The following is a 12,492-nucleotide window of genomic DNA, read 5'->3' on the forward strand; positions in this document are numbered from 1 at the left end:
TACACATCATAGGTCGCTCTGATTGGCTTATTTTGACCCTCTAGTCCAAAGACAACCTCAGTATCTTTACAGCTCTGGGACAGCAGTGTCCACTGAGGCAAATTTATTGGACAAAAAAGTTGAATCTCGTCTTCTGAAAGAATGAAACCATCAAACTACATTTCAGGGGAAATACTTTTTTTTAGGTTTTTTTTCCCAGGTGGGTCTCGAGACTTGCTCTGTGGTGACACATGCAAGAAAATGTGGCCTGAGTACAGGCTGCTCACTCAAGATAAATGTTCTCTCTTCTGACGGCAAGATCACAAGAGGCCAAACACACCACAGTGTTGGAATTTACTGGAAAAACAACCGCAAAACCTCGAGCTGTATAAGCATGACTGACAAGAAACAAATGGTTTTACATGGAAGATTCATTCAAGACCAAGTCAGGACAGATATTCTTAACTGTATATGCTACATCAAACATCAACATTAGGTTGCATAAGGTTACTGTGGCAACCTGAGAGAACTGTGAACGTGGAAAGAACTTTTGTATTTCCAGCGGGGACTCCACAATCTCCATGGGCTTGATGGGTTTTCTCCGGTTACTCAAGGGCCTCTAAATGATCTGTTAGTGTATGTGAGTGGTGGTTAGTCTAAGCATAATCTTCACAAGTTTAAATCCAAGTTTATTGTTTGTAAATCAAATTGAATGTTACTCCATCTAGTTCACATGCGTCAAACTCAAGACTCAGGGACCAAACTGGATGGCTAAGTCATTTTGAGACGCGCCCACCAGGCTCAAAAAGTTCAACATCAACAACTGTACACAGAACAATTAGACTGAAACCGATGTTGAATGGATTTAATGGGATGAGATCATTGCAGGTTATTCCACTGTGGTCAATGGTGTGTGTGGAGGGTTATGAACACTAATTTACAATAGAAAAAAGTAAATATAAATAAAGTAAAATTGAGAGAATTCAATACTGGCTAGACTATACTCAAAGGGATAGTTCAACCAGAATTCAAATATCACTCATTTTCTACTCGCCTTCTAGTTGATTAAGTGTTGGGAGTTATAGGCAGACATGATGGTCGCAAACCGTATCCAGTTTTCTTCATCCTAAATCAAACACTTAAAAACATCCAAATCCATATTGCTCTTCTTTACTGTCCCTCTTGATGTGAGCCCTTGACAAGATGAATTGTTGAAATTAAGTCTATGTTTTAAGCTTATTTGTAGCAGAAGCTAAAGATGCTACACAGACAAGAAACACTGAGTGAATATCACGAGGGTTCCCAGTGTAGACCGTGGACACTGGGACAATGTTGGTAATGTACAGGACCAGGGATGGATAACATTGGAACATCTTCAAAGGTAATTTAGGCCAGCGTCAAAGGGGACACAGAAGAAGAGGATATTTACAACAACCAACAAATGAAATTCAAAATCTGGCAAACGTGACAGTTCAAAAATGATGGATTGGACTGAAAATAAGTACACAATACCTGGGGTCCAAAAGTCGACCCTCCAACAAATTTTACGTGGCCGCTTAGATCTAGTTGATATTGTGACTTATGAAGATATCAGTGAGTAAGGTCATCTAAATAATACATCACCACTGTCAACCATTATACACAAACTTCTGAAAAGAGTGAACAAACACTATTTTGGATAGATTGAGGCTCAATGAATCAATCATTTTGTCTTTCTGTGCGGCGCCTCACAGGCCGATACTGCCACTGCTAGATGTAAATGTATTAACTCTGACATACCATCCTTTTTATCGAAGTTATGCTATACAAACACTCTGGTAAACCCACTTTAAATAGGTACTTCATAATAGTCAAAATAACAGAAATCAAATAACTTTACTTACCGTAACTTATTTTCTGCACTATATTGCACAGTGTAATTTAAGGTTCATTGTCAACGAATATTCTATTTCGGAATGTTATTCATATATTAAGCGCACTGGATTATAAGGCGCATTAGGTGAAACAAACCAAAAAAAAAACAGTGGAAACTTTATTTAATCCACCTGGAATGATGGCAAGCGTGTTCACGCCGTTCTAGTAACTGTTCTTCTCGCAAGAAAAGCGAGGTCAAAGTTGAGCTTCTGGGTTCAGTGTGTTGTGTTTGTTTTGATGGTGATCTGTGCGGCAGGAACTTCCTCCATGAGTTGTTAAATGAAGCCAAGAGCACTCATAACTCAGTTTATAAGTACCCACAACAACAGTGATGGGACTCAAATGCATCACAACACCAGAGGTAACACATGATCTGGGAGAATATGATCAGTCACAGTGCCATGCCCTTCAAGATGATGCAATGAATCCTCAAGGAAATACCAGGGAATGTTCCTGATATGACTGCAGCAGCAATCACAGAGTTACAAAATAAAGTGGGTCAGGGTGAAAGGGTTTGGAAAAATGACCAAGCCAAAACGAACACCATCTAGTGCAGCAGTGAGACTTCAACTGTCACTTTTGTTTGGTCTCAGTCAACGCTGAACTGATACGGCTCTGCATTGTCAAGATCCTACCGACAACATCCTCACGACACATACTATACATGAACATGTTATTTGCCTGTGTGAACCAAGGACTGCCCTCAGGCTGAGTAGTGGGGGTCAAGCTCATTTAAATAAGGGACAAAGAAAAGGAGCCTTTTAAGATGTTTTAGGTGAGAAGAATATTATTGTAAATAAAGGAATATATGCTCTCTAATGGGCATCACTGCTCCTCTAGCCGCCTGTAACTATGCCCTGCTTTGTTTGTATAACGGGTCCCTTGGAGGGGGAGACCACCTTGATGTTTGATCAATCACAGTAGAGTGGGTTTGGTTATCGTAAAGCAGATTTAAACGCTGGAAAAACAAAGCATTTTAGTGGGCGGGGCTTAATCACATTTTCTAATGTAAATATTTAAATGAAAAGAGAGTTTTGTACAAACGAAAACATACTGATGATACAATACAGTTGCCTTGACAGATTTATTTTGAACTGTAATAAGGGCTGTACAGTATATGCAGTATACCGACAGGTAGGGTTAGGCAACGGTAGGGCTTTGTGTTTTTAGGATGTCAAAATTGTAATGTTTGGTAACTTTTGTACTATTTTGGATTACAGAACGATTTAATTGTTTTTGACATTTGCCTAATTAAAAACCTATCTTACTTAAAGCACTGTTAACAATAATCCACTTTATTGTTGGATACTATACTACAGTATATTACTACTAGTATTGCTAGCTACTGGGTACTATCCTTACTTCTGTTTTAACTGGTCTTCTTCCACACAAATAAAGCTTAAAAAATTAGATTATATATTTGCTTTGTTGTTGTTTTTTAAATATGAATAAGGCTTTGCTGAGAAATATCCACACCAATCCAGAAACACAATTGTTACACCTAAACATACAGTACACCATGACACAAACTGTTACTGTGAAGGGATTCTATTTAGACCACGATACGAATCCAATGTGATATTGCGAAGCTCTATTTTATTCAGGGTTGTCAAACTCAATCACTCAACGGGCTGAAATCTCATAGCAATCTAAGTCACGGGACATAATCTCTAAAGGTCATATAACACATTGACTTTCCTATACTTTAATGCCACATACAGTGACTTGGCAGACCGGATCTGGTCATGAGTTTACTCATTTGACATAATTACTGCGTTTGTCTGAATAATTACAGATAACAGTAACCTGACATGAAGGTTTTCATCAGTAGATTAAGGACAGCTTCACATTCACAGCATTAATTAAACCGTAGCCTCTAACACAGGGTTGGTGTGTGTGTGTGTGTATTTCGAGGTTGGGGGGATAGCTAATTTAAATAAGGGACAAAGAAAAAGAGCCTTTGAAGATGTCTCAGGTGAGAATAATATAATTGTAAATAAAGGAGTATAGTCTGTTAAAGGGCCCTTTTGACATTATAGAAATATATTACAACATTTTTATTATAACAATTGTTAAACATTTGAATAGAATCGAAATAATAAAAAACTATGATCAAGTAGGTATAATGAACATGTTGGATTTTAATACTTTTCCCATGTCTTTATTTATTTTGTGGGACATGAAATTCCAACTTAAAAAGAAAATGGAAAATTAAATCCTAAAACAAACAAAAAAAAATATTAGTATTTGTATAATTTTTTTAAAGACAGTATTTTCTTTGAATATCGTTAGCCTGTCACTCTTGACACGTGGAGATGCTTGTTTCATGCAGGTTTACTTTTTATGTCAGGGTTCCAAATGACCAGTTAAATGTTGAGATTATATTTGCGGGTCAACCTAAAGATAAAACAGTGAGAAGAGAAAAAGCATGATCAGCAAAAATATAAACCAATATAAAAGTCAATGGAAAAAAAAGGTACCATATACAGTTAGTTTTTCCACTCGTTTACAAATGTTTAAAGTCTTATTTCCTTAAGCGAATTTGACTGAGACAAGCATAATAAGAATAGAGCAGAAGTTCTTTCTTTATCTTGGAGAAACAAGCCCAGAGATAATGCTAATGGATGCATCATTCATGCACTAAACTTTTGTCATTTTCTTCTGAAGGTCTGTGGTGAAAAACAAGTATGTGAACACTGATGTTCTGACAAATCCACAATTAGTCTATAAAGTTCTACTACAAACCCCTATATTCCAATAAAGTTGGAACTCTTACTTACTTACCACATAATCCACGCTCCCCTAGTAAATGAACATAGACCACTGATCCTCAAATGTAAATTACTGTGGCTCGTTTGAAAGGCAGATAAGATACACCGTGTGCGAATAGTTGCATGTGAATGAGGTGTTGAGTACAATGAACACAGATGCGAGAATGAGACTTACAGCTTTTAAAAGTGGAATCACAGGATCAGTCAAATGCTGTTCCATGGAATTTGATAAAAGATTATTTGAAATTGATTGTGATGCTCCCTAGTTATATTGTCTTCATGTAAACCAGCTCCGATGAGGCCCTAATTGACGTGTCATTCCTGCTGTCATGGAGTGTCTTGAGTTCCCAGTCATGATGCAGCCTTTAGGCGCTGCATCGGTGTATAAAAACACTAAGGGTTGTCCTCCAAGACACCACTGAACCACCAGAGATCCACCTTCCACTCTCATTGTATCCTGCAGCGGCTTCACATCTCCAGAAACACTTAGAATGGAGTACCTCAACAGCTCAGAGATGAACGGCGTCGTGGCAGAATATCTGGACATGCGTGTCGAGGGCAAACACAACAGCTTGCACAAAAAAGAGATCGACGACAAGGACGCTGCAGATGCCAACAAGCTGTCTCGCATCCAGAGCGCCTACTCGACGGTCCTGAACGAGCTCGGGGAGGACATCAACAGAGAGGGACTTCTACGGACGCCACTGCGAGCTGCCAAAGCCATGCAGTTCCTGACTAAAGGCTACAAAGAGACGACCCAAGGTGAGACTTTAACCCTTGCTCCGAGTGACTCATGGGCTTATTTTGACACTGTTTGCAGACATCCTAAACGATGCCATCTTCGATGAAAACCACGAGGAGATGGTGATTGTCAAGGACATTGAGCTGTTCTCGCTCTGCGAGCATCACCTGGTGCCCTTCTTTGGCAAGGTACCATCTAGAAAACCACATTATTCAAGAGCTACCACCAGTTTCCTATTGAAATCTCCCCCTTTCTAGGCTTTGTAAAATGTATTGACAACTTCCATTAGTGTGTTAGATTTCAGTCAAAGACAGAACATGTTTTACAGACGCCAATATTCTCCTTTGACGTTTCAGGCTCACATAGCTTACCTCCCAAACAAAAAGGTTGTTGGTCTCAGCAAGCTTGCAAGGTGAGCATGTTTCCTCAGAATCAGGATTTTGTCATCATATGAGACTCAACTCATCTGGTATTTTCCTTTTACTTGTTTTCGTAGAATCGTTGAAATCTACAGTAGACGACTCCAAGGTACGACCCTCGTGAATTTATTTTGGTTTTTATATCCTTGTCTACCCTTGTGACTCATTCGACACGCCGCTTTCCCTCCACAGTTCAGGAGCGTCTGACCAAGCAAATCGCTTCAGCCATCTCGGAGGCGCTGGAGCCAGCCGGGGTAGCGGTGGTCATCGAGGCTGTGTGAGTACTCTTCACTGAACAATGGCTTTCTTGGAAGAGACGACTCGCGTGATGACATCAAAAAAGAAAGAAACCGCTATAGCACGTTTTACAACATAGATCTGATAAAGTTGTGAATCAATTTGCTTTGTCAAGGGCTTCATCATAACACAGTCTTTTGTGTGTTGCAGTCACATGTGCATGGTGATGAGAGGTGTGCAGAAGATGAACGCCAGTACTGTTACCAGCGTCATGCTGGGGACCTTCCACGACGACCCCAGAACCAGGAAGGAGTTTCTGGCTCTGGCGCTGAAGAAATGAGTTGTTACCACGACGACTGGCCTTGACTTTCTATTCTGCAACTCTTTGTGTTTAGTTGTTAAAAAACACATGTTGTAATTTAACACCATTTCCTAATTTAAATTCACAATAAAGAAAAAAAAAATCAACTGAACTTTTTGTCTAACACTGTTTTCCTCTCATATCTCCACTAATGCTAATGGAATCAATGAAATACAATAGTAAATTGGGATATTAGGGTTTGACGACATCAGAAAAAACCAAGAGACTTTTGGGTTAGGGTTAAAAAGTTCAACATCTAAATTTGGTGCTACTTCATCACAAAGATTCTTTGTGCTTGATAGAGTATTTCTTTTAACATTTGAGTTTAATAGAATCCCCTGGTGGTTGGTGAACTTGGGTTATGTGATCTTGACCCATCAGATAAATTACGATTTACCGATGAAAATTTCAACATAGTACTTAAATAGCATTGAAAAACATGTCACCTTGACAATGTCACATGACTATTATGGGATGATTTGATTATTAATTTCTCTAAAAGTCTATATTGAATTGTTGTTATATTCAGTGGGATAGAAGTCCATATCTTCTGTCATAACAAATATGTTTCATTATCCACAATCTGATTCATTACTTCATCAGTATCCATCCTTCATTCATCAAAATTCATCCAACTGCTACAAACCGGGACTCCTTACATCATTGATCTGATCAAGCCTTACACCCCAGCTCGGGCTCTGAGGTCTGTGGATCAGAATCTACTCATGGTTCCACGCACACGGTTCAGGACCAGAGGAGAGAAATCTTTTCAGGCTGTTGCTCCTAAGATTTGGAACGATCTTCCTCTCTCTTTGCGCTTGACGGAGTCTACTGACTCCTTTAAGAAACATCTTAAGACGTTTTTATTTGTTCAGGCTTTTCCTTGATTTTCTGGAAGTCCTGTTGTGTTATCAGTTTTATCTTTAAAGTATATACTTTATTGAATATTGTTTTGATTGTTTAAGCGCTTTGTGACCCTGGTCTGGAAAAGCGCTATACAAATAAAAATGACTTACTTACCTACATGGCAACACTTGTGACATTTAGCGAGTGCTCATGGGAAATGTGGTATCCCGTCAGGCTAAACACTAGCACTTTAGTCCACTGGTTGTCGCTCGACTAAAAATCGCATAGAGCTGCTTTATTATGTTTTGTTGAATGGACTAGACTGGAGAACTTGAACGATGGTTAGATTGACTGCAGTACTCTGTTAATGATGTTAAGTAATCACTGTTGTATGTGTGTGTGTAGTGTTGCAGTTCTGAAAGACTACACCAAGACCTGCCTTATGTTGCTTCTTATTGGTTGATATTGAGTGGTTCCTCTCGGGATTGGCCAGATTTAGGCAGAAGGGACTTAAGTTTATATTCATTTTTTTCATGATAATAGGAGTATTAAATGGGTAAATAGAAGTGTGATAAATGTAAATGATAGTGTGGCTTGTGGTGTGAGAATGGCTTCAACTAGTGTGACAGTTACACTCAAAGTGTGACAGTTGGCAGCTGAGGTGGACTATTCAGGTCAGCACCTGGCCCTCCCCCAATATAAAAAATAATGTCCCCAACCTGGGGGCTCCTGTCCCCTCTGTTATTTAGCAATTAAAGTTTAATATAATTTTTTATTTGAAAACAAAATTGATGCGGTGTTCAAATAATTTTCAAGTTGTAATTCTACTAATAATAATTATTTGGTTAAGTGCTATTGAAATAAAACATTTTACGACAGACACTGTGGGCCACATGACCGACGGCTCTAAAAAGCCTCCAGGTCTGACTGGAGAGTTAGGGTTAGGGTTAGGGTTACACAGACAGTTTTTCACTAGATAAGGGGTGTCCAATCGATCTTCTCCCATCCCCCCCCACATCTACTGTAGAAAGAAAACATGTAAAAACTTCAAATCAAAAACCAAAACATAAAAAGATAACGAATGATAAAGGCTTAGCAACACCAAAGCTGCACGTTTTGGAATTATATAGTTATAATGATATAATATGTAAGGATGTAAAAGAGGAGCTATGACTACGCATTTAGATAAAAATCATTCTATTCAGTTAATGTGAACCTCTGCTGCCACACCTAGAAAAAAAGGTTTAAAAGGCAGAAACCTCAAATTAAACCAGACTCAGAGGAGATAGTCTTATGATTTACAATTAATAACAGAATATTTCAATACTTAAACCACATTTTCTACACTTTTAAAACTCACCCTCACACTGTACTTTTAACAAAAGTCTTAACAAGTACCTATTTAAAGTATTTCCATTAGATATTTGGGATATAAAAGGCTCTATTGAACACTTTTCATGGGTCACCTGAACTTGTTTTGTGATCCACAAGCACGTCACTAATGCTCTGGTCTCTTTAGATTCTATTGTGTTTTGTTAAGCAGAAAGAACCTGTTGAGTTTGTAAAGGAAATCTCAAATAAAACTCTTGTTTAATCAAAAAACGTATTAGGCGATTCAAGCATCTATCCAAATGTTCTTGTAGAATAAATGTTACAGTTAAACAATGAATTAACAAAATTTATCATTTTAATTTAAACCTGTGTATTTAAACAACAATTGTTTTTTAACGCTCAGATTAATTCTCTCATGGTTAGTTTTGGATGAAAAATCAATTGATGCTACGAATTGGAGCTTCAGCTTCCGGCAGAGACCGTTTTTTTAAATGTTATGCACTCCCAGAAATGATGCGTTCCACTTAAGAGGAGGGTGATTAGTGTTCAGCAGCTGACATAAGGTTACGAACAAAGAATAACTTTGAAGGAATGTGCACATGTTTTTCTGTGGGTGTGAGTGCACAATATTCAATATTTAAACCCTTTCAGTATGTGTTCAACTTCAAACAGGTCAACACGTATAACAACATTTATAATTAACTGTATAATACTTTATAATGACCCAACACCCTTATTTTAAGCTTTGGCTCTCACATTAACCTCGATGGACAAATATTTTAGATCACACACTCTTCTTTGACTGGAAGAAATACAACAGATAAAGATTTACTAGGGAATTAATAGAGAGAAACCATTATTATGAAGACAGTACTGAGTCTCAGTCATTGGAACAGTGTGGACAAGGATCTTATTCATTTGTGTATTTGTGCAACCCTAATGAACTCAAAGTCAAACAAATAATCAGAATATGTGTTAACTATATGCCTTACTGTCAATAACTTTTCATATTTTTATTTTGTTCTTTTTTATTGCCGTTGAATGAATACAGATCATTTAGTTTTTAACCATTTATTTTCTTAATTAATTCATAAAAAGTAATCCCTTTCCTTCAATTTAGCTTTTCATGAAAATGTATTGCCCCTTAAAATGTTTTACTCTTCTGCCCAGATATTTATTACCAAATTCTAAAAGTCACATATTCATTCATTTTAATTTAGAATCTTTAAATAAAATAATAATAATAATATAAAATAAAGATATACGTAATCAAATAACCACTTTTCGATTATCTGTTATTTGCATCATCTGATCCGATTTACTTTCTATTTGATGTTATTAACTTTCTACTTCCCTATATAATCGGCTGCTTCTTATTCGTCTCTCAGAACATTATGAAATGTGGCCCTCTAAGATGTTGCCCATTCCCATCTCTTCAAATACCCCTTCAAAGTGTTATACAATTTTGGACTGGACTATTTATTGGTTCTCAGCTTCCTACAATTGACAAAGAAGTAGTTTCCATTTACCTAAAAACGTAAAAAGCAGCTAAACTACATCCGAAAGCATCGTCTCATTGCCATCGTGTTTTAACGGTTATAGTAATGGCTGACAAGTGTTAATGAACAGGGGAGCATACAGTGAGAAATGGATCATCTACACATGTGAGAAAAAGATTTTCCCAGTAACAGCGTCAAGATAATAAATGTGATAAAAAATTTGGTCCAACAGCTGTAAAGATGGCTGAGATTAGATAAACTTAAGTTGAAAATGAGTAAATCGGTCCTTGTTTTCTCACATAAGTAAGACAAGAAAGTTGCTTAAAAAAAATCCCCAGCAATTTACAATCGGATCATCAGTTTGATCATTATTTTACTCAAAACTTTCTCTAATAGTTAGGCTTGTAAAAAAGCATCACTTTGAAGAGGGATAGTTTTGCGCGCAACAGAAACACAACATTACCTGTTACTATTCTTCTATTATCTACTAGATAAGTCGAAAGATAAATTGAAGGTGTTTCCACACAATAGACCCAAAGGTCTGTATTCATTTAGCAACTTTCATTTTGTCGTAACTTTAAAGATTTTGTATTTTATGTTTGACATAACTTGTAGGCCATGAATGAAACATTGGATGATACAATCTGGTAAAGGATAATGAATGGCCCCCATGCCTGGCTAATGGTTCCATGGATCCCAACAGCGAAATTGTATATGAGTCAGTAGAAGAAAAATGATTTCCAGGCATTTTAATTCTCTGTATTTTTACCTTTCATCACGAGCGCTGTGTAATTGACTCATGCAGGCTTGGGAGCTTATTGTCGGTGCAGTGATCATGGGGTTCGAACGCTGACTCTTCAGGTCACACCTGATGACGTGCTACATTAAAAATTAAGGAAAATTACCTTAATTCCCCAGAGGTATTGTGAGTTGTGTGGATGATTTGATTGGTGGATTATGATGGCAGCTGTGAGCATGAGACTTAAAGGTTCCCAATGAAATCACAGGATCAGTGAAATGCATGGAATTGGAAGAAGGGCAATTACATACTGATTCGATACCTTGACAGTGTGGAAAGGTTTGGCCTTTTCAGCAGCTCGAGAAGAAGAATTAGTGAATAATATACGTGTCATTGTGACTTTCATGGATGTTTGGAGCTCCCATTGATAGGACGCCTCCAGGTCCACAACAAAGTATAAATGCTCAACGGGCAGTCTTTCCTGAATCATTGACTACTTGATCTTCTTGCAGAGGTATCTGTTCCAAACCAAATGGAGAACCACAACGTCTCAGAGATGAACGGACAGGTCGACTATCTGAAAAAGTGCATCGAGAGCCAGCTCAACTGCTCGGACAAAGAGGAGAAGGACGACGTGGCTCAGATCTCCCTCATCGAGCAAGCTTACAGGGAGGTCCTGACCGAGCTGGGGGAAGACGTCAACAGACAAGGACTTCTAAAGACGCCGCTGCGTGCTGCCAAAGCCATGAAGTTCCTCACCAAAGGCTACAAGGAAAATACAAAAGGTGAGTCTATCATTGATCTTGCATTTATGTGGTATTTTGTGTCATTTAAATGTTTAAACATACTTGCAGACATTTTAAACGACGCTATTTTTGATGAAAACCATGAGGAGATGGTGATCGTCAAGGACATCGAGTTGTTCTCTCTTTGTGAGCATCACCTGGTGCCCTTCTATGGCAAGGTATGATTGTTTAAACAACTATTATACTAACAGTGTCAGAGTCATACAACAATACACAGCTGTGGCTTGAATTAAATAAATACTTGATTTTTACTAACATGATTGGTAAGGAACGAGATTTTACATCATTGCAGTTGCACTTTCCTGACACTGGGGGAAGCCAGAAACAATCGTGTCACACTAACATACTACTGCTGTTACAGTTTGATTCAAGAGTACGTTTAAATTAATCTATTTGGAAACCAAATGGGATAGTTATCCTAGTAGAAGATATCTGGATGATACATTTGAGTATTGTTTGAATAATTCTAATTTAATATTAATTAAATAATTATAAAAACACTATATACACAATATTTATTCCTGGAATGTTGCAAGTAATAGTAATTGATGTTTTTTTTTTCCAGGCCCACATTGCGTACCTACCAAACAAGAAGGTTGTCGGTTTGAGCAAACTTGCAAGGTACGCACACGTTTCTAGACCCCCCTGCCCCCCTAGATTTCTGAAAGGGTGTGATTATGTCCTGTTACTGTTGAAGGGGGTGAGAGAGGGAGTAAAAAAAAGGTAAAATGAAGAGGGATGTGAAACAAAAAAATCTATAATACAGTGGGATATACAAAAAAGAAGAAAAACAAACATCTTTAAGTGAAGATAATACAGAGTTGAATTATTTGCTGGTGTTAAATGT

At 37.7% G+C, this 12,492-nt stretch overlaps 1 protein-coding gene across 1 annotated transcript; it reads left to right on the forward strand.

The window, feature by feature from the left end:
* Window positions 1–5,155: 5,155 nt before the first annotated feature.
* On the forward strand, window positions 5,156–6,409 carry LOC148086656 (uncharacterized). The gene is made up of 6 exons (XM_087783014.1): window positions 5,156–5,426; window positions 5,485–5,594; window positions 5,763–5,818; window positions 5,903–5,934; window positions 6,018–6,102; window positions 6,273–6,409. The coding sequence occupies exons 1-6, from the start codon at window positions 5,156–5,158 to the stop codon at window positions 6,400–6,402; spliced, it is 684 nt and encodes a 227-aa protein (XP_087639140.1). The 3' UTR covers window positions 6,403–6,409.
* Window positions 6,410–12,492: the final 6,083 nt, after the last annotated feature.

The sequence above is a fragment of the Callionymus lyra genome, chromosome 2, assembly GCF_982586985.1.
Source record: "Callionymus lyra chromosome 2, fCalLyr1.hap1.1, whole genome shotgun sequence".
Lineage (NCBI taxonomy): Eukaryota > Metazoa > Chordata > Actinopteri > Syngnathiformes > Callionymidae > Callionymus > Callionymus lyra.